At 35.9% G+C, this 23424-nt stretch overlaps 1 protein-coding gene across 8 annotated transcripts in view; it reads left to right on the top strand.

Annotated features, from left to right (window-relative positions):
• Rbms3 (RNA binding motif single stranded interacting protein 3) overlaps nucleotides 1–18766 on the top strand; it is a 662520-nt gene extending 643754 nt beyond the window's left edge. For 4 of the 8 annotated variants that reach the window (XM_047530655.1, XM_047530658.1, XM_047530657.1 and 1 more), the window contains 3 exons: nucleotides 732–812; nucleotides 3553–3680; nucleotides 12180–18766. In XM_047530655.1, the coding sequence (XP_047386611.1) occupies nucleotides 732–812; nucleotides 3553–3680; nucleotides 12180–12186 (216 nt within the window). In that variant the 3' untranslated portion in view covers nucleotides 12187–18766. Of the gene's footprint in view, nucleotides 1–731; nucleotides 813–3552; nucleotides 3685–12179 lie in introns of those variants that run through there. The other 4 variants (XM_047530660.1, XM_047530656.1, XM_047530659.1 and 1 more) reach the window with 1 other exon arrangement.
• Nucleotides 18767–23424: the final 4658 nt, after the last annotated feature.

Below are 23424 nucleotides of genomic sequence, written 5' to 3'. Positions count from 1 at the left end.
TTTTCCTGGAGCTGCCTTTCTTCATTGCAAAAATACATGTCATCCCCAATACATATTTTACTGACTATTAGAACTTGGGGAAAAATGATTCGACTGTTTCATTATTCATCCCTGAACATTTGAAAATTAAAGCAGTTGGAAAGGAAATACTGAAAGTGGGCTTGAGAACGGGATGGGAGAAGGGAACACAGAGATTTCAGCATTATCTGCAATACTCCATTTCTTTTCTATTAACAAAGTGATGCAAAAATGATGAAACTGTATTTGCCAATTTTGAATGTTACTACATACATATTTCATACATTATTCCTCTATTTTTCTTAAATTAGAAAACGTTATTAACAATTAATATTATGATTCATTCATTCAACAAATACTTGTAGAGAGTCTACTGCATGATAACCACCAGCTGTAAAATAGAGAAAAAACAGAAATCACGCTCCCCCTTAAGAAGATGGTTTAGATATAAAATGTGAGATGCTTAAGATATTATATAGACAGTATGGGAATGGGGGTAAAGTTACTTATAATGGTACTGTGAAGATGAGGTACTTTTGGTACTGAATCAGTAATCAAAGCTGATGGGACCTGCCTTATTTTTGGTCCAAATATAATTCAACTCATCGTGCACTGGCCATGGCCTACACATCTAAAGTACTCTCAAGTGGTGTCTGATTTGCTCTCTGGTTGCAGTCTCAAGTTCACATGTATTTTTCTTTGATTCCCTCTAGTATATGACTGCTGCTGCTCCTATGCAAGGGACCTACATTCCCCAGTACACGCCTGTGCCTCCGACAGCTGTTTCTATTGAAGTAAGTCTAACTTTGTCTTACAGAAATAGATTAAGGGAGGTAAAGTTCAGCCATATATACTGTGGTCCTTAGGATCCAAGAATCCTCATGTGTAATTTCTGTGCTGATCTAAACTTTGCAATTGCAAGTTTAATTTATGAAAGTATGCACATTATTCTAGCATGTCTCTATTTTGCTTTGCATGTGAAATGAGCTAAGCTGATATAGAGGTTTGAGGGGAGGGTAATTTTCCTGTTTAGAGAAATGTCCAGAGAACAAATCACTACCCCATCAAATGTTAACCACAAATTTTCATAAATATGGAAGCAAAACAGTTTGCAACTATTAGAATGAGCCAGATGACCCTTGTTTTCTCAAAGTATAGGCCCTGGACCCACATCATTTAATCACCTAGGACTTTCTTTGAAATGTAGGCTGTCAGGTACCACTCAGATCTACTCAATTTAAATTTTCATTTTAAGAAGATCATTCTATAATTCATATGTGCATTAAAATGTAGAAAACACTGGATTAGTGTACTAATTTTCACAGTTTTCTTATTAAATTCATTTTGAGAGCTTTAGAAAAGACTGATTCATGGATTCTACTCCCAGAGATTCTGATTGACCTATCTAGAAAATGTACTATACATTAGGATCTTTAAAAGATCTCAGTTGATTCTAATATGTAACAGTGGTAGAGAGCTTGCCGAGCAAGCAGAAGGTCCTATGTTTGACTTTTAGCAATATGAAAGGAAGAAAGGAAGGAAACAAAAACACTGTTCCATTGAATCACCCTTGATGAATTTCTGGCTTCCTATAGACAAGAAATAATTGGATCATTCATAACACTGTGGACATCATAAATGATGGTGTATTATTGACCTTAGGGAAGTGTTGACCCTTTCCTTTTGTCTTTCATTTGGGATGAATCCATCCCTCATACCTCACTTTACTATATAAAACCATCAGCTATGTATAAAGGAGAAGGTATAGAACTATGCAGAGGCTTAGAATCTATTCTTCCCTCTGGTTCCGGCTGTTATTCTTCAATGTCCCCCTTGCCCCTTTCCTAATATGTATGTGTATTATGGTCACAGAGCACCTCTCCTCCTCAGCTGGAAACCATCTGGAATTGACATCTTTGCTGCTCCATAAGTTGGTCAGCAACTAGTACATTTGTACTGTACCACATGAAATTCCACTAATAAAGAGACTAATAGGAACGTTTATAGACTAAATTAGATCTGTTAAAATATTTGTTTGTTTTTCTGTGTAACAAATGTGGACTTGTACTAAGGTCTAAAAAACTCAAAAGTGTAGTGGGACACTATTGTGTCCTTTAGACAATAAATAATAAATTTTTAAACTTCTTATATATTCTAGACATATGGGACCCAAAGAATTTGTCAAACTAAATAGGTTTTAATTGGATTTTCAAAATTCAAACAATATGTGATTGAATTACATGTTTTTTGCTATATTTAGCTCTCACAAAGCAGCTACACCATGAGTAAATCAATAATCCAGACATTCTAGGCACTGTAAGCATAAATCTCTGCCACATGTTTGCATTTCCTTATTTCTCACCAAAGGCACATTGTTATCTAAAGATTTGGAACATTTTGATGATGATTAAATAATGAGGCACATTTGACAGTGTAGTTTATTAGAAATGGGCTGGGTAAATCTGGAGTTCAAAAAGAACTTCACTGAGAAAAATATTAACACACTCTGATACACTGCCTTTCGTTTGTACTTATAAGGAAAAGCACTAATTCGTTTTCCATGTAAAAACTTTCATTACACACTCAGCAGAATCCATAAAAATAAATGCTAGTGGGAGAAAAACACACAAGAGCATATAATGCCTTAGGAAAGAAAAAATGAATGACTATATGAAAAAAATTTCAGATTCTAAGGAAGAATTTCAGGGATCTTTAGTTAAGTAACAAGAGAATTGACCAAGAGCATTTAAAACTCTTGATGACTATACATATCCAAGATTTTATCTAAAAACAATAGAGATACCCTCTTTAGGTTTATTAACAACCAAATAAATCTATGTATGCCTCCCTTGGATATAAACATACATCCCTGGTGACTACCAACTTCAGAAATTCATTCTTGCTGACATCTGTGAGAAATGAAAGATATAAGAATAAAAAAGGAAGAGCAAATCAAAATTAAGAACAAGTTTGTTTGCTTTTTCCGGAGAAATGAATTTCAGTTCATACCTTGGAAAACAAAGCAAAATCAAACAAACTAATGAAGGGAAAACCTACTTGATAGTATCCTTTGAAAAGGTTTTCAAATTTTGATGTAGAGTTTTATTAAGACCAGAGTCCATTGTTTTACCAAATGATATACATATGGTACAGTAAACTACCCCCAGTAAATTGTTTGCATATACAAGTATTTCTAGGAATCTTGAAAGAACTTTTTGGATTAATAAATTGTTATTTAGTCTGACTATATGTAACCATGGCTTAAAAGTTCCCAGAATGGGCAAAATTATTTTCTGACCATTTGAATATTCCAAGGATTTCTGATGGCAGAGCTTATGGTGTTACATGAGAATGAATTTCCAAACCCTTTTTCAAATGTACTCTTATGCATTACTTTAAATGCTTCTCATGGATTCATGTAGGTGAGAGCATCTCTTCTCAAGCCAAATAGAATATGGGTATTTATGATTCATTTAGACAAAGTCCTTTGTGCTAAAGAAAATAAGGTCTTTGTGTACTTATGTGCCTCCTTAGGGTGTCGTTGCTGATACCTCTCCCCAGACAGTGGCACCTTCATCCCAGGACACCAGTGGTCAGCAGCAACAGATAGCAGTGGACACATCCAACGAACATGCACCTGCATATTCTTACCAACAGTCGAAGTAAGTTTGGGCTATGCTATAAGCTCTTCCCTTCAAGACCAAATATCTCAAAATCACTCTTTCAAGTATATCCATTAGTTTTTGTTGCAAACATACCACCCCAAACTTTGTGACAAACATTTATTTAGCTCTCTATTTCATTGGCTGGTTTGGGCTGACCTCAGATGGCTGTTTCTTCTGACCTTGGCTGAACTGCAGAATCTGGGTCAATTGCTGATCAGCCCTCTAGCTATGTTTTAAGGTGGTGGCTGATTGTTGGTTGGGTGATGGAACTGAATGGGCCACATATTTCTGATCCTTCAGCAAGCTAATTGCAGGGAAATCTCAGAATTTCTAAGGCAGCAGCAGAGGAAGTCTAAAAAGACCAAGCATTCTTAAATTCTGTTTGTGACTCATGGGCTATTGTTGTATTGACCAAAACAAGTCATATGGTCAAACAGAATCAATGTAGGTGATCACCATGAGAGGGAAGCATCGCACTCATTTTCACCAAAGGTACATGTTTATCTAAGGAATTGAAACAGTCTCATGACAATAAAATAATGAGGCACATTTGACAGTGTAGTTTATTAGAAATAGCCTAGTTGAAAATTAGAAAAATTCTAGTATTTGCTTCTGAAACTGGTAGTGAACTTCCATTTTGTTCTCAGTCTCCTCATTCTTAAATGAAGACAGTGACCCTCCTCTTGCAAGGCTGCTTTGAACACCCAGTTAAATATTTGTGAAAAAAGGATATCATAAAATACAAACCATAGAAAATGGGTTTCTACTTAGGAGTTAAGTGACAAAGAAAAAAATCAAGTACTCAGAATTACTCTTGAAAGTTCTTAAGACACTCAAAATAAATTGCCTTTGTGTTGAGTAAACATATAGACTAAAATTTGAGAGCTTCTCATTGAAACCAAAGGAATTAACAATAGTAAAATCTACATACAGATGACTTGACATGCAAACTACTCAATTTTGTACATTACAATCAAAGCTCTGGTGAGTGGAGAATTCCCAGATGAGGCTCTCAGTAGTTTTGCTGCATTTCTTGGTCATTTTGCTTGTTAAAAAAAAAAAAAAAAATTATCTTTACACTTGTTAGCACAGTAGGAAAACTTTATTCAGAATGACCACAATGTGTTAAGACTATTGCAAAAGGGAAGAGAGATTGGGCTCTACTCAGAATAGAGCAAAGACAGGAGGAGATTTATAGCCAATCAACAGAGGAAAGGGGTGAGCAAATGGAAAATCAGTAAAAGGAGACAGCAGATGCTGAGAATTATTGCTAAACTGACTTAATCAGATTCTTACTGAAAGATGATCAAAAATTAATAAATCAAAGATGCCAGAAGAGGAAATTGATCAATTATTAAGGATGATTCCATGTCAAGGATAGGGGATTCTGGCTAAACTGACATAATAAATAAACTGACATAAACAAACACAAACCAAAAAAAAAAAATGGAACAGAAACATAAAAAATAAACTAATATAAATAAGCATAAGGAGGAAATGAAGGGTTCTATTACCTAGACCTTTCCTACTAGCAGCTATGTCATTCCTGAATGGATAAAAACAATGCCTTCTTTCATACAGTCAGCAATTATTTTTTGAATAACTACTATGTGATAATATTCTGAGTGCTAGGAAAAGATCAATGATAAAAGCAGATTTCTCACCCACTCTCTTAGAGTTTATTTTCTACTTATACTTAAAATATCAATCAAAAAAAATTTTAAAAGACAGAATTACAAACAGATCATTCAAACATTCCAGGGGATATGAAATGATGAGGTCAACTCCCAGGATTTAGTATTGGAGAAGGCCTCTCATCTGGGCCTGGGTTCTAAAAGACAATTGGAAGCTAATCTTGGAGAAATTAGGAAATGAGGTATTCCAAGGAGAGGAAACAGGCCATTTGGAAGCCCTTGGTGGGAGTGTGAGGCTGAGGTGTTACAGACTAGAGGAAACGGTTCCAGGAGATTAAATCAAACAGACCAGCTGGTACCAAGCTTTTGCCCCTTAGCTACCTGACTCTATAATTATACTTGGTTTTATTCAAAATGAGCTCAGAACTCTTTGGGAGGGCTTTAAAAGAAAAAATGATATTATTTGATTCACAAACAATGACTCTGATACCACTGGAAGCTGAGTGTAGAGGGATATATTTCAAGGATGGCTTTCAGGATGCAAATTTCCCCCTTCTTGCAAGTGTCCAGAGCCTCCTTCTTTCCCTGCCCAATTAACTAAGCTTTAGTTGCCCCAACTTGTTATTCCACAATGAGGTGCTCTCTTCCTTTCTCAAGGATGTCCTCACTCAGGTGTAAAACTCCTTTCCATGGTCAGTTTATGATGTGGTGGGGAAAGGTATTCTATCGGATCAGGAGAGAGTATTCTATCTACTCTCAGGAGAGAGTATCTCTGCCTCTCCCAGATTCTGGTGACAGTTTCCACATCTACTTCCAGGGCCAGAGCCAAATTCATGTGTGGTATATCATCATACCAGTTGTACCAGTAGACATGGTCTATCTTCTAGGCTTACAGTCTAGGCTTGAATTTAGTTTTCCATGTTCAGAAAATGTGCATCCTGTAAAGGAAGAAAATGAAAAGAACTCTCTTTTAAAACCCTATAGTAACAGGATAATGCATTTCATTTTCTCTGGCTTGGTAAGCCTTGGTGGAGATTTTTGCAACTGGAGCTGAGTCTTGGAGGAAGGAACAACATTTCACAGGGCGTAATGGCTTGATCAAAGTCCCAGGGTGGGAAGGGAGCACAGAATGCTTCTTTGAGAAGTAGAGGCAGAGTAATAGAATTGTGTGAAAAAGCTGATTAGACCTAGATGGTTAGGTCAGGTGCCATACTGAAGTCCTTGGGCGGCATTTCCTTTGTTCTATGACTACCCTTCTAATTAAGGTAGGCAATGAATTTGGTAGGAAGGGAAACAGTGCTATTATTGCTATTACTGAGGAAAGAAGCAGTGAAGTTCTAGAGTGTCACAGTGATGGGTGTAATGGTGGGAAGAGGAAGGTGGAGTGGAGGATAGACTGCAAGAAGAAAAAAGGACAAATAAGACTTCAAAATTCAAAAGGAATCAATGCAGCTGTTCATACCAATAATAGAAGCAGATGAGATAAAAACCTAGGAGGGTGTGACTGTCTGGAGAAAGACAGGAATTTAATTATCCTCATGATGAGTCAATTCCAAGAAGCTCTACTTCTTGAAATATTTGAGGTAATCTGAGTCTAAGCATATACAACTTTCACTGTTGAAACATATTTAGAAGTTGGTTACATACTATGCTCATTTCTTGAGCCAGGAATTTTTATGGTGGACAATGCTGAGTTTTCCAAAGATAATAAATATCCCAAAATGAAATCTCCCATCCCATGTCCTCATGGTGGTAAAAATTATGAGGAGAGTTTCCTTGATTGGAGGAATTAGGTTCTGCATTCATGCAGGAACCTATGTGGCAGGATGTTCTACAGCTTATGTTCAGTGCTACAATAGGCCAAAGATGCAAGCACTCTGGAACACGGAACATTTCAAAAGTATGATGTGAAAACCACTTGTATTGCTCTGTGGACATTTCTTTAAACCTGGTGAAAATGGTCATAGATCCTGTGTATGTTCTTGACTTCCTCTTTTGGACATGATACAGAGTCTAACAAGCTTTCGACTTGAAACAACAAAACCAAAATGGCAAATGAAACAAAAAATATACTAAGACAAACACATTTGCACATGACAGTCACTCCTTGAATTTTATAAAAGGAAGTAATTCATGAGATTCTATCCAAGCTTTTATCAGTTTCAGTCAAGAGAACCTGATCTGGGTCATAGTAAGATGAATTCTTCAGAGTCATTTAAGGAAGACTGGGAATTGAGCTGAGTTTTTGGGTCACACAAAGTGGGTTCCTTTTCATTGGTAACCATCACTGGGAAGAGTTTGAGGGCTGCAAGAGCACCCTCTGAGACACTTATTAAGCAAGTATTTGTTAGAAATCAGACACAGAGCAACTTACACAGCTTACAGTGAACATTTAATAAAGTCCCAGCTTTGTTCTCTAAAGTTAACTAACAATACCTGGCATGAAAAATTATCAGGTTACGTCTACCCATTTTCTAGATGTAAGACTATGTTGTCCTTATAAAGGCCACCAGGAGTCTACTCAGTGACAATTCTGGTTTGAGATCAATCTTTAAGCAGTATCCTAAAATTAGTTGCAGTCTATACATTTCCCTAAATTCTTCTTTATCCTTCCTCTTCTAGTATAATGGAGAGTATTTCTAAAATAATTTAGCCAATCCACATTATCTTAAATATGCCAAATTTCACAAATGGCAGCTCATTTCCAACATCATTATGCTAATTAACATGCCACTACTTTCATTAAGCAACCCATTTCTAATAACCATTATGCTAATGAAGATATGGATAGCTTAAAGTACTTGCACAAACCTCTGGCCTTTCTGATTAAATACTAGCTGACCTCCTGTGAGGTGTGAAATTCTGATTAGGGTAGTCCAGTGCCCATGAAAAGTAGCTTAACACATCACACATACATTTAACACCAAAGCATCTATGCTGAAGATACTGTAAGGTAAATTACATCCATCACAACCAAAGATTGCAAGAGAAAAGTTCGAGAAATATAAATGATAGACCCGTGAATTAAGGGACTATATTTGTGATCTATCTTTTCCAGATTTCACTTTCCAAGTTAAATGATAGGACCTCATATTTATATTTATGGTTTCTTGTTTTGTTTTGTTTTCTTCAAAAGAAGCCATTAATGCAAAAGGGACTCTTGGCTTTTATGTCAGGAGGAAATGGTCACTGTGGTTTGTTTTGGAAGTTCTGTGGAAATTCTAATTTTCACCCAGGATGTCTATTTGTATGTTTGTTTTTGTGTTATATAAGAAATCTTAAAACTACCTAGAATCTGAAACAAGTATGTCTTCAGACAAACTTAAATTCGACTATGCAGAACCATAAGTCCTTTGTTCTGATTCTACCTTTGTGACATCTCAGCTACTACTCAGTTATTTGGAGGGTGATTTTTCTCTTCTTCAAAGTGAGAAGATTGGGTAATTATTCTCCAAAGAACATAAATTAGGTATCTAATGCTGGGGAAAAATTTACCACCATGCTCTGAGTCAGTGCCCCAAGCACTTCCTAGTCAAATTATGTTGAGATACACTACTTTAAACAAAGCCAAATGCTTTCCTTAAGTACAGCTCTCTCCAAAGTCATTAAAATACAGTACTAATGAGCTGGACCTGGTGGCCCATGCCCATAAATCCCTGTTACTTAGGAGACTGAAGCAGGAGGATCTCAAGTTCAGGTCAGCCTGGGCAATTTAGCAAGATCCCATCTCAGAATAAAAATAAAAAGGATTGGGGATATAATTCAGTGATAGAGCACCCTTGGGTTCAATCCCCAATATCGAGGACAAGATAAATACTTCCAACATTTTATTTCCTGAAATATTACAGTGCATGTCACCTTCCTTCTATGGAATTCCAAGTTTTTTTTTAATGTTTAATTTTAAGAAGTTTAACAAAATTTCAATCGTCTACATGTTGATTATTTTGATAGTAATTTAAAGCATTGTGTTGTTTAAAAAAAATTTGCACTGATAACCTCTTTGTGCTTTAGCCATTTGTTTAGTTTACCTGTGGACTGTCCAGTATTGGGAATTTAGTGTTTAAGTTTTCTCCAAACACTGGACCACAAAATACTTCTTTTTACATAGCATCACATGAAACTAGTCTGTGAGAAATTACTCTTGGAAATACTGAATCAGTAGACTTATTAAATACTAAATTCTCGCTTTCAGAAATTATGGTTTGCTTTTTCCCCAACCTATCAACTATTTTTTTTTTGTTTGTTTCTTTTGGTCTGTATTTTGATTTTTGTTTGTGTTTTTGTCTTTTCTGGAGAGGGTATTGATGAGAGGGCTCAAAATGAGTCTACATTTTTAAACTTGGTCCAACTCCTAGCCCACAAATATCCACTCGGACATTAAAAAATCGTATTGCATTTTCTTTTTATACTTCGACTATTCTCTGGCTAATGGAACTATGTGAGTACCAAATTCCTAAAAATGGTCAGTCTAGTGATGAAGTGTGAATTATACTCATGAGTCACACAACATTCTGTGTCCAGTGCTTTACAGTTTGCAAACAGTTTTCAAAACTCATCTTTTTCATATTAATTATTTTAAGTTTCAACTTACTTTCTTGCTGCTCCCAGTGTCCAACTTAAAATGTTCTCTATACTAATGATTAGGGACTTGAAAAATTTAGAATACTTCTATGTTTTATTAATATCGGTGCGACCCATAAGCACTGTGTAACTGTACACATTCACACTTCATCTAAGGAAGAGGGGGTGGAGAGAAGTAAATTTAATTCTGTTCAACAGAAACAGCCTTTTCCTTTCAACTTCAGCTAGGAACCATGAATGTGTCAATTACAGCCATTTATTTTTCCTCCTTTGTTTTCATATAGCAATGAGGACCCTTTAAGGACAAAGCAAATTATGGGAGGATACTATGGGGAATTATTGTACAAAGTTCTAAAATTTAGAAGCAGTTCCAGCTTAACTCATTTTATATAGAGTATACACGTGTGTGTGTGTGTGTGTGTGTGTGTGTGTGTGTGTTTCAGCGGGGGGTGGGTACTAGGGAGCATTTTACCACTGAGCTACATCCCTGGCCTTCCTTATTTTGTTGATTTTTTTTTTTATTCATTGTACCCAATTATTCTAAGACAGTATCTCACTAAGTTGCTAAGGCTGACCTTGAACTTGCAATCATCCTGTCTCAGCCTCCCGAGTTGAGTGGAGTCAGTGGGATTACAGGCATGTGCCATCATGCTCAGCTTAACTCTGAAATGCCCATGCCTCTGAGATTAGTGCATATTGAGGACTTGAGCAGAGAGGGTGTTTTACTCCCCCACTGAGTAAGACAACATTCATGGAGCTGCTTATTATAGACATTCATGGTGTTTGAGGATTTTTCTCTTTATTTTACAGTGGAAAATGGGAATGGGAATAAAGAACAGACAAAAACAAGGAAATAAAATTGTTTGTTCTCACAGAAAGATAGATTTTAGAAATAAATGGAGTCCGCCTACAGTTTTCAAAGGAGAAAGAGAGCTAAGACATTGACCAGGGATTTCATAACTACCACTAATAAAATTTCCTTTATTGTTGCTATTATGAGGATTCTAATTGCATTCTTTCTTAGAAGAAATCCCACCTTTTCATATAACCAGGGATGGGGAGTGGGGAATGATGTATCCTCAGAGACTTAAACTATTGGTAAAAAATTGAAATATTCACTATGTCAATTAGTTGCTTTTTTTACATGATTCTAGGAACAAATTAATTAGGTCCCTAAAAGCCACAACTGGCTCACATGATAGCTTTATGCAAATTAGGGAAAAGAGACCTTTTGAGGCCATTTCAGGCAAGATATTATCCAGTTTAAAACACCGTTGAGGACATTATGTGAATTTCAATAAGGTCCATCCACTTGCCATATCAGATTATATAGATCTGGGAGAAGACAGTTGGCTGAAACTTAGCCCCCTTCCCTCAACCATGCATCTTGTGTAGTAAACAACCTGTGTTCCTATACCTAACAACCCTTTTTACTAAATGAAGCCACTGGGTATGAAAAGAACCTGCAGAGCTTCTTGCTGTCAACTGTACCCTGAGGAAAAAGACCTTCATTTAAATGTGACCTGCACTCAGAGAGAGTTGTATTCACCTGTTTTCTGTTGCTATATCACATTTACTAAAGCTGGATAATGTATAAAGAAAAGATGTTTATTTAGTTCACAGTTTTGGAGACTGAAAGACCAAAATTGAACAATCCCATCTCTATGACCTCTTATAATAGTCCCCTTGGCAGAAGGCATCATGGTGGGAGTGTTAAAAAGATCACATGATGAGAGAAGAAGAAAATAGGGTGGAATGAGGTTTCCTCTTTTCTAACACCTTGCTCCCTCAACAACTATCTCAGGATCCCCAGAGAACTTCAATCCCCTCAAAGGCACACACACTATGGCCTGCCACTAAACTTCATGTCTTCAAGTTCCCACCTTACCTCTCACGTTTCCACACTGAAGATGGAGATTCCAAAACATGAATGCTTGGGGGACATGCTCAGACCGTATCCAGACCATATCAGGATTGATATCTCTTTGGGCCCTATTCAATGATTATTTATTATATTTATTGCTTTAGAACCCAAAGATATTCTTGGTCTATTTACCTAGATTCTTAATATGAACAAATTCTCTAACTTGAGCATATATTTATGTGAAATTGGTAGCATTTGACAATTTCATAGGCTAAAAATGCTTTTCAAATTTTTTTCTTGACCATGTTCTCTTGAAAGAGCTTGATATCTTTTAAAACCCTCACTAGAAAAGAGCACAGAAGACAGTTGCAAAGCTGCTTTGATATAACAGTCACTCTTATTCACTTGTTTTCACAGACCATAAACAGAACTGAAGAATGTTCATCTGAAACTTTGCCTTGAATGAAGAAACTTCATTGAACAAGAAGTTAGTTGGCTTCCAGTTTGCACAGGCGTCAATGGAAGGCTTTTTTTTTTTTTTTTTAATTTTATACTTTACTCAGTGAAAACAAAGATTTTATGTGCTGTGCAAATGGTTCCTTCATGTGGTCTGACAGTTTATTTTTGCCATCCTTTTTTTATAATTAAAGAAAAAAAAAATCCCAAGAAGAGAGAGTTAAACATCAAAGGTTGATGTTTTATCTAGAAGAACATTTAAATTCAGAATTTACCTGAAAGTGTAGATAGATTCTTTTTTTAAAAAAAAAAAAACAAAAACAAAAAACAGAAAACCTGATGTCAAGAGGTGGGCAAACAGAATTGGAACAAATTGTCTTGCTCAGTAACTAAGCTACTTTCTCTCCTTTTCCTTTCTTGTTTAAACCTAGTGAGGTTTTTTATTTTATTATTATTTTTTTTAGAAATATGTAGGTAAGGTTTATCTTGAATCTTAATTGCCTTAATTTTAAGGACGTCAAAGGCTCTCAAGGCAAGCTGTCAACGTCTTGTTAAAAAAAAAAATCAAGAAAAATGGAAATATTGTACCAGCTTTAACTGGTACAGAAGTTTGAGACTATGAGTTTTTAGGGTGAAAAAAAAAACTGTACAGTTTAAAAGAAAATGTTTTTTTCTTCATTTGAAGAAAATTTGTTGATAAAAGAAACCATGGCAACTGCAAGAATTGGGAAATGCTGGGACTTTTCATGAACTTTGTCTTACGTGTTGACACAAATCATTCTAGAAGGCTAAAACATTTTACGGTAAAGTTATTAATGTTGGTTTAAAAACAACTGCATTAGAAATAATGCGTGTTTGGGGGGCAGAATGCAGATTTTTTTTATTTACAAAGCGTGATTGCTAGCAAAAGCATTAGTGCTTTTTATCTGCAGTCTTTTTTATGAGCTTTACAAAGTTTTTAGTCAGCTTTGCTTGTCACATTGCAAAACCTAGCTTAAGAGCATTAAAAAAAAAAAAACTTAAGTAGATAGGAGCTTATGGTCAAAAAAAGTGCAAAAAACAAAAAAAGCAATAGATAGAGAAATTGTTGACAATTTCTGTAGTCTTTCCTAGTTGTGATCAAATTCAGCCTATGGATGGCCTATTTTATACCAAAGATGAAGTGACACCCTATTACAGTCCAGAGGGTAGAGGTTGTAAATTCTGTTTTGTTTTTAAATTTTTATTTGACCTACATGGCCGGACCAGTTCTTACTTTGTCATTTGTTTAAAAAACCTTCCACTGGTGTTTTACATACTGCAAAAGGAAAAAAAAAATTTTTTTTTTTGTTTGTTTGTTTTGTTTTGTTTTTAAGTCTATTTGTTGATAGTAGAAGCTTGTACCTGCTGTGTTCAACAGTTATAGCAAGGAAAGTTCTGGGTACCAATTGACAGAATCAAGCAGCTTTAAATCCTGTGAGCTTTTCTGATTCCTTGCTAACTCTCTTCAAACCTGTTGCTGATGGCCACCAATAAGCCGAGACACTTGTTTAACAGGTTGGAATTTCTTTATATGAGTTTTGAACTAAAGATGCTTCCTGAACATGATCTGAAAGATCACTTGTCAGAAAAGCTGAGTGATGTTGTGTGCAATGGTGAGTGGTCTCCTGAAAAGGTCTCATGTTCGTAATAGTCTTCCTTCTAAATTCTAGCACCTCCTGGTTTTGTCTTCTCACTTCAGTCTTTTGTCATCATCTACACCGTGACTAGCCACCTTGATTCTGCAATTGAGGAGGGGGTATCTTCTTTTTGCCTCTTTTGATTGTGTTTTCATATCTTGGTGTTGCCAGAAAGAAAGACAAAACAGACCTTTCATTTCGGTTTAATTATCCGAGGCAAGCAGGACTAGTAAGATTGAGAGTTCTCTTAATGGAATTTAGGGAAGTTATGAAAATGCTAGTTGACAATCAAGAAATTGTATGATTTATATCAATAAGAACCAAAAGAATTAGGTTTAATCAATGAAAAAAGCCAAAGGAGATACATGCATTAAGAATGATGCAAAAGTTCATTTAAAATTAAATTGACTTACCTAGAAAACATCTTTGCACTTTTGATTCATCAAGTCCATGTTCAACTTATACAGTCTTATCTAAAATTAAAGACAGTAGAATGGAATTTTGCTAATTGAACTAATTGGTAAAATTGCTTTGCGAATGAATCATTTTAATCAAATAGGTGAAAAGCTTTTAGCAAACTAAAGTCACAGAGATCTGACTTAGTCCATAAGGAAGAAGGAAATGCATAAAGTACACTATAGAAGAAAACAGGGTAGGCTTTTTAAAACTAAAAAATTCAAAATGTAAATCTTATTCCTGTTAGAGCAGTATGGGTAAGGAGGGGGACTCAAAAAATTGCCATATTTTTTTTTCACTATTTAAATGGACCCTGGTTCTCTTATTTGCAACCCCAGAAATTGGAAGCTCAAACCTAAAGAATGACTCCCTATCTCTGCAAACTAGTAGTAAAAGTGTATCCAAGAAAATGTCACATGTGATACAGAGAAATTCAACTGGTCACACCCTTCCTGATGGTTTTCCATGCTTTAGAGAGAATTCTAGAATGACACAATCTTTGGTATCCTTCAGCTTCCCTTGTATTGCAAAAGTGGCACTTAAGTCTGGTCTTTGAAAAGTGGGCCCCCAAGTTACAGGAGGTATAAGAAAACATGTTTGGAAACTGTATTTTCTGTTCCTCCTTTTCACTCTCTGAATTCTTTGTATAAATAAGGATTATCCTAGGCATAATTCATTTGAATATGAAACCAACATGCTTTCCTTTGTTTATGTAAAAAAAAAAAATACCAAAAACCTATATTAATGTGATACAAAGAAAGTCTCATTTACACAATCAATGATGAGGCTAAAGAGGTAGCTACCATGTGGCTGATGAATGTGCCTAGGTAACTTCCTGTTTCTATTCAAAACTGCTGCTTTATTTATACATTCAGAAACATTTTTTTCAACTACGAAATTTCAGTAATCTCAATTTTTTTAAGCCACTTCAGGCAAAAGGAAATTACCTGTCATTTTATGTGTCCATGTATGTTTTGTGTTTAGATTGTTTATGTCATGGCATTCTACAAAATTACAAACCAAAAAAAAAAAAAAAAAAAAATAGAAGAAGAAGAAATGTACATGTTCAAATAATTTGCCCCCTTTTTCTGTCATCTTACCTAAGAACTGTTTCCAAGTGTCCAGTTTGGGGCTGGTGGGTGGGGGCGGGGCATCCACAGGTAAGCAGTGCTACTCTGTATGAAAAAGAAAGAAAACCAAAATATGTGTTCAATGTATGTGGATATCAGCATCCTAATCTAGTCCACAGTATATAGTATGGTGATTTTGGTACTGTTTAAGACTATAACTTTTTTAAGTTGAAGTTAATTTTCCAAGTATTCTGATTCACCAGATTTTCAAGTATTTATTGAGATGTCTAGAATTGTTCTTTATGACTACAGTTGCCAAGACTTAGCCTACACGTTAGGAAACAAATTAAAGCCACAATCCATATAAGACAAACACTGTCTCATCTAAACTTGGTTATATCATCAGTGGAAGAATGGGTTTCTTCTAATGACAACAAGGTGTTGTTAGGAGAAGCAATGTGTGTAGTAACTGGACTTTCACAGTGCATGGCCATTGTCTTCTAAGGACAACTAATGGAGCCCAAGAGAACTAAAGTCACAGGAGCAGGTGCTGAGGACTGCTTGTCCTGAACGTTGACATGTTTTGAATATTAGAAAGTCACGAAATATTCAAAAGAAAAATCCTCCACCTGTTTTCAATTTGGCTAGAATTAGTTTGTTTTCTTGGTAAATTTCAGCAGTTGAAAATATTGTCTCCATATTTCACTTGAATTAATTCTTGTGACTTTAACAGAACTGCCACCTTTGAAAGCATACGACTCACTTCCACTCCTTGTAATGCAAAACTACTTGGTTTTAAAAGCATTTCCATTAGAAATGCAAGGCTGAGAGCTGAAGAAAGCTGATGGAGCAGACAGTTTGCATTATTTCACTATGCCAACAAAATACATCATGGGCCCCATTGCCAAACTGCTTTAAAATCACTTTCAGCTCATGTATGACCAAAAGAAGGACTTCATTTTGTCCCTCCACCCCAGAATTTTTTTTTAATAATAATAATAATCAAAATAATTAGGGAGCCTATTATATACCTAATTACTTTTGCACTGGCCTAAAATCTCTATTGATGGAAAGGGAAATTTTATTGAAATAGGACCCTTGTGAATTTCTTCATGATTAAAAAGAAGTTACAATGGTCTGTCTAGAATGATTATGATATTAATACACTAAAAATGCATTTGACAAATCAGTTTCATTCTTGAGTGCAGAGTTGAGCTGATAAGCAGAGAAAATTTCTTAAGTAGTTTCAGTGATCAATGTTTTTTATATGATTTCAAATCAAGCAAAGGGGCCATATTCGTATACATGAATAAAAACATTCAGTGGATTTGAGGAATCATGTTGTAGTACTTTAGTAACACATCATGGAATATTTTATTTTGACTACAGTAGAGTAGAAAGGATGAGACTTTGTTTTTCCTGTTATGTGGCTGGCATGCTTGAAAATTTTGAGTCCAATGGAACTGACAGCTTCTCATTTCAATCTGAGGGATTGACAGAATTTAAGGAAGGCTCATAGATTCTGTACAATATACCCTTCCTGTGGCAAAGCGATAATGAATTTCGTTAACGAATCCATTTGCTTTATAAATGATATCTGCTGTGGCATTGGAAGACAGTTGGGTCTGACTCAAGATTAACACTTCTTACCAAACTTTTTAAAATACAAAATTGGTCCCTTAATCCACATGTGATTGGTCATGACAACAATATGTGTGTGTTGCATGGAGTTCAGGAAAGTATGACAACTAAATACCCAGGGGTTCCCAAAGACCTTTTATGATGTGGGAGAGGGGAGTTCACCTCAGATTAATGATCTCTTATCTTTGGTTTTATACCCCAACATGGAGATGTTCACTATCACAAGAAGGGGATGTTTGGCTTCTCAATATTTGCTTCTTTGTATTTCTGGGAGGGAAAATACCTTACTGGATCAAGAAACACTTCTTACATTCAGGAAGCTTTCAAGCAAAAACACTGGTGGGATGAAGTTTGTCGTCTGCAGGAGGAACCCCAAGGCCACTGAGTCACACTTGAGCTTTTCTTAATACTGCCCCAGTTTCTGCATTTTGCAGAAATACAATCACTCTCAATTTTTGAAGGGCTAATTATCTACTTTGTGGATGTGTTTTGTCTTTTCTTCTCAAGGATTAGGCCTTGGGTTCTGTTTCCTTTCATTATTATTTCACCCTGAGGGTGGAAAAAGATACCATTGGAAATAAAATTCAAATCTGTCTACTTTATTTCTTCTTAAATTTTGTGTTATGGAAGGTGTTTGAAAGAAATCATTGGCAAAATTAATGTTAGTACATTATACACAAACTGTGGATTTTGAAAATTCATAATGTTCTTTTTCCATTCACCACAAACAATTGAGAGTTGGCTGTATTCTTGCAGAATAAAAATGAAAAAAAAAAGCAGTGGTAAAGAAATTGGCTTCCCTTGAAAGAAGTCTGTTTGTGTTTCATTTACTCTACTGAAATTTCGACCAGTAGAAAAGATCAACACAATTTCTGTTATGATAATATAATAGTAACTCTTGGTTAAATATACACTCTTATTCATATTTTAAGTCTTTGACCAAAAAGAAAAGGAAAAAAAATGCATTTTTTTTCTTTGCATTACTATATCAAGGCTGAATGACTTTGACACTCCAGTGGATATTTTTATGATCACATTGAAATAAGTTCAAAGTTTAACATTAGTGTTATACTTTGTCCTTGACACCTCAGTCTTAGATGATTAAGAAAGATGCTCTGTCCTCCTCCCCAAAATGTGTTATTTCTTCATACACACACACACACAAAAAAAAAGAAAAAAAAAGAAAAAGAAAAATAAAGAAAAAGAAAAAAAAGAAGAAGAAAGGAGTTATTCTATACCTTTTAGGAACTGTGATGATTATTTCAAAGAGATACTTGGAAAAGTTTTCTTCACTCTGGAAATAAATGCTTCCCTTTATTTAAAAGGAAGAATATAATTGGAATCTTAATTTTAAGAAAAATGTGCAAAAGTACTAGTTATGACATATTCAGTTTCTAAGAAAAATAGGACACAGCTTCTTTTTAAAACCCTTATTTTAGGCCATATTCAACATCATGGAACTTCTGAAACATCGTTCAGTTTTAAACTTTATTTCAGAGCATTTATTTTTATTTTTTTTTTTGTACTGCTGTCTCTGACTGTCGAGGAAAGTTCTGTAATTCTGTGGTGTTTCTGGTTTTATTTTTAATTTTTTCATCTGTACCACAGTCCAATGAAATACCATTTCCCCTATTCCTTGGGCTTTCTGTAGATCAGTGGATGTTAGGTTTAAATTTCTGTTTTCTTTGATGAAGCTTTCAATAAAAAATGACAATAAAATCAATCAAGTGTTTGTCTACACTCTTCCAGAAACCAGTTGGTGGGTGGGGCTGGTGTGAGGGGCTGTTTGTATATAACTGGGTATACTACTGGAATTCCTCCAGTAAAGGGTCATCCCCAGTAACAAAAAGTGAAACAGGAAGGAGCATTCTATTCAAGGAAGAGGACCTGAGAAAATCACTGTGTGGGGACTTCAAAGAGAGTACCATAGTTCTCTTAGGTCTTTTCTTGCCTCCCAGCGATTCCTACTTCTTATGCCAAGGGGTTCAGAAACCACCCAACTCCTATCTCCAAATAAGCCTAATATCTAGCAGCTACTTGGTATGTCTTGTGTGAAGGCCACAAGGGATCAAGATATCCATATAACAATTAGACATTTGACATCCATGGTTTATATTCCTGTGAGGATTAAACTCGAGGCTAACCAAGTTAAGAAGCGTCCATTTCTCAACCTCTGGGTGACTACAGTAAACAAATAATTATGACCAATATTTCTCTGATCAAGAATTATCCAAGTTATCTTGGAGCTCACATTCAAAGACCAAAAACTATTCCATGCTGTAATGCTCTTTGCTGTATTGATCAGGAATATTCTTTCATAGAAAACAGGAAAACAAATGGAATGAATAAAATGCATGATTTATTAAATAGGCAAAGGAAGATAAGAGATAAATTGAGGAAGCATGTGAATATGAACAAAAATATAAAAAAGATAGACCAAGAAAGCACTATGTATTTCTGATCCATTAAATATACATGAGAAATCTGTTTCCATTGCTATAACAAAAAAACTTAGACTGGGTAATTTACAAATAACAGAAATTTATTATTCATAGTTCCGAATCCTGGAAAATCCAAGATTAAACTGCCAACGTATGTGTTGTTTGGTGGTGCCTTTTACGTGTCCTCACATGACTGAGGCCTGTTTTTTGGGGGCACTAACTCCAACCATGAGGGTTGTACCCTCATGACTTAATCTATTCCATCATCTTGGGAGTTAGGTTTCAATATGAAATTTGAAGATGCACATATTCAGGCTTTAGCACCCATTTTCCATTATAGTTTGTTTAGAACAATAGTTCTTTATTGTTTGTTGTGTGTTTAGGACTTCTAAGGAAATTACACCACACACCACATGCACACAAATTTTCTTTCTTATTTCAAGGTATTTGGGAAGAATTTCCTGAAACGTATTCACATGTTTAAAGTCCTCGATTTCAAGATCTAGAGAAGAAGAAAACTAGAGAACGAAGAAATGAAATTAATTTAGTATGCTGTACCTCATGCATAAATAATCATAATTTTCTGTCCTAATATCTCTATTTTTTAATGTTTTGTAATTTATTTTTTGTAAGAACTGACTGCTTTGTCAAATTTCAAGAGTTCCAATAAGTTTCATGTTCCGTGATGCTTTTTTTTTTTTTTTCAAGAAGTACTGATGAAGATAACATGTAGTTGCTTTCTAAACATAGTAAAGTGAAATCTAATGGCACTTAAATTTAATCTCAGGAGATTTAAAACAATTTTTTCTTTGAAATTGATTTTTAAAAGTCTCTAATTAAGCTAAAAGACTGTACTTTCATTTAAATCCTCGGAAACTGAGAAGGCAGCCTCTCTCCCAGGATTTTTCTCCAACCCTTAGTGGAAGTTGTAAGCTATTATCATAATAAAGTGGTTGCCAGGTGGTACTGCCATATTAGTCTCTTGTGGATTCCAAACCCACCTCCCAGTTTCTGAGTTTCCAAAGGGAATTAGCACTGTGAGACAGGGCTGTGGGAGCAAGGTCATCATTAACTGTGCCCCGACTCTGCCAGGCACTATTCCAGCTTGAATTTCCACAGACTTGAATTCACACGACCTTCACGAGAATGCTCTAAGGTAGGTACTGCCACTGGCCCTGCCCCCACTTCTTCAATGAGGCTTGGAGTGAACCCAGGGTCCCACACTTAGAAAGGACTGGAGTGTATTTCAAAAACAGATTCGTTTTCTCAAATCCCTAGTTCCAAAGTTTTCTTCTTCTGAAATGACTCTGGTCAATGCCAGTATGGAAGGCACCTTCTGTTGGTTTTGTTTTTTTAATCATCAACATTTTTTTTTTTTTCAAACAGTTCACCTTCATTGTGCCGGGATCCTTCGTTCCTGTAGCACAGGATAACTGGTCACAGAAACACAGCACAATTCACATTTTCCATCCAAGAAATAACTTGCCTTTCCCATCTTTTCTTGATTTGAGCCTGTCTTTGATTTGTTCTGGAAGGAAAGGGTCTATCAAGGTAGAGAGGCATAACTTTCCACTGATGCCTTCACTTAACAGTGTCCACCAGGTGGACACTCCACACGTTTTAGTCAACAGAGTAGACAAGGATCTTGTTTACAAAGATGTCACAGTCAAGTAAGTACTGACTTAGGACAACATTTTAGCATGAATAAGATCAGGGAATTTGTGGGACAATATGTTTAGCTCTTTTGTGGTTTGATACAAAGTAGATGTAAAAACTGCCTGGTCAGAAAGCAGTCATGGCTCATCAAGATACCTAGAGGGTCAGCTAGGATCTATTTCCTACTTCTTCCTCTTAGTAGAGTGACTCCTTTCCTTTTCTTAAATCATCTGGGACCTTAAACCAAAGGAGTGAGTGAAATCTGCCATTCTTGGCTGGCCAGAGCTCTGGTAGGAACTATGACTTACCACTGATCTTTCCACAATCACCCCAGGTACAGTGCTGGCCACATTTTTAACATTTTGGAAGTGGGTCTGTGGAAAGTTATATGACTTGGCCAGGTTTTCATAGTGCAGACAGGATCTAAATTTAGGACATGCTAGGTATAAATGCCAAAAATGTTCCTCCTAATAGTGCTGGATCCATTGATATGATTTGAAGGAATGCATAGCCCCAAATAACTTTTCTTTTACCTGATATTTTATCCTCATAATTTTATTCTTAAAGGTAGACCATAAAATAGTGGAAGAAGTGCTTCGGAAGCAGTGGAAAGCTCTTGGATTCTAACTAGACATACCATCTGAGAAACAGTTTTTTTCTCCCTAAACTTTAGCTTCTTTATCAAAATGCATATATAAATAAAAGAATTTATCAGAGTATTTATTCTTTTGGGCACTGGGGATTGAACCCAGGGCCACTTTTCCACTGAATTACATCCCCAGCTTTTTTTATGGTTTTATTTTGAGACAGGGTTTCACTAATTTTCTTAGGGTCTTTCTAAATTGCTGAGGCTGGTCTCAAAATTGTAATTCTCCTGCCTCAGCCTCCCAAGTCACCGGGATTATTGGCAGGCACCACCATGGCCAATTTATCAGAGTATTTATGAGGAGAAAAGAGGCAATGCACATAATGCACAAAAATTGAAAAGACAATCAAATTCTAGGCATCATTTTAAGTTCTGAAATTTTCCTTTAAAGCACAAATATTCTTACAAGGGTAACTCCTGAGCATTAAAGTTAGGGTAAGTTCCTGAGAAGATAAAAGGAGGCAAGAAATTAAATGAGCCAAGGTAACCAGTAGCTATTTTGCAACATTGCCCAGATTGCAGAGGACAAAAATGCCAGGCTTAAAATTACCAGGCCCCAAGCCACTAGAATAAGAAAGCACAGAGACTCAGTTGATAGTTGAGCTCCATTCACCCCCAATTTGGAGGATAATCCTATATCATCATCCCATCACCATCCCTTCTGCCTTCTTGAAACCTTCAACATAGTGGCATCTAATCTAAAGGGAACGCCTGATGGAAGGAGGCAGGTGGTAGCAATTCGAGACTATTCTACCCATCAGCTACAAACTGGAGTGGAGAACCAAGGGCAGACTCAAATCCATAAGGTAAGTTTATCCCAAGAAGTGTATGGGACCATACCAATAAGCAAGTTGCACCAAAGAAATATTTCCAAGACAAATGATCATTACCAGCAAAATGTTAATGAATTCTTGCCATTACAGAATCTGAAAAAGTCTAAAGAGCATGAGATAATGGTTGTAAATGTGTGTGTGTGTGGTTATATTTGCCACTTTTTCTGCCACCATACTTTCTCTGTCCCCGACTGCCTTGTGATTGACTTCTTTGTTTATTTGGATTTTGCTTTTACTTTTAACTGGAATATAATAATATCACAAAGAAAAATGCATATACCATAAATGATCCGTATGATTTTCACAAGGTAATTCAAAAGTGTACCCCAAAATCACAAAATCAGCCTCCCTAGAAAGACACCTATCTACCTTGCTCTCTTCCTCCGACTTAAGGGCTGAATTCTAACAACCTGGAATGATTTTGTCTGGATTTTACTCTCTATAATTGCACGTTCTCTTGATTTTTATGAGCACAGGGATATTATACCTAAAGGGAGGACTAACACTTTTGTTTGTTTTTGAAACACTGAGATAACTATTATTTCTCTGAAAACTACACATTATTCAATTTTAAAGATGCTCAACTTAAGAGATTACATACAGGGTTTATGCTGTCTCTTTCACTACTGAGCATCTTTACAACAAAGAAACAACAAACGTCCTAAACTAAATGTCCTTTAAGAGAGTGGAAGCCACAGTCTGAAAGTGATAGCTGAGTCCTAAGGCAAGCTGGTTGTCAGGCTTCACCCAGGGTTTGCCAGCATGTCACTTCTTGTCTGCTTATTCATCAATGAGTGACTCGGGG

Source organism: Sciurus carolinensis, chromosome 17, assembly GCF_902686445.1.
Source record: "Sciurus carolinensis chromosome 17, mSciCar1.2, whole genome shotgun sequence".
Taxonomy (NCBI): Eukaryota; Metazoa; Chordata; class Mammalia; order Rodentia; family Sciuridae; genus Sciurus; species Sciurus carolinensis.
The sequence above is the reverse complement of the archived record's forward strand: the minus strand, read 5'-3'. Positions and strand labels throughout refer to the sequence as shown.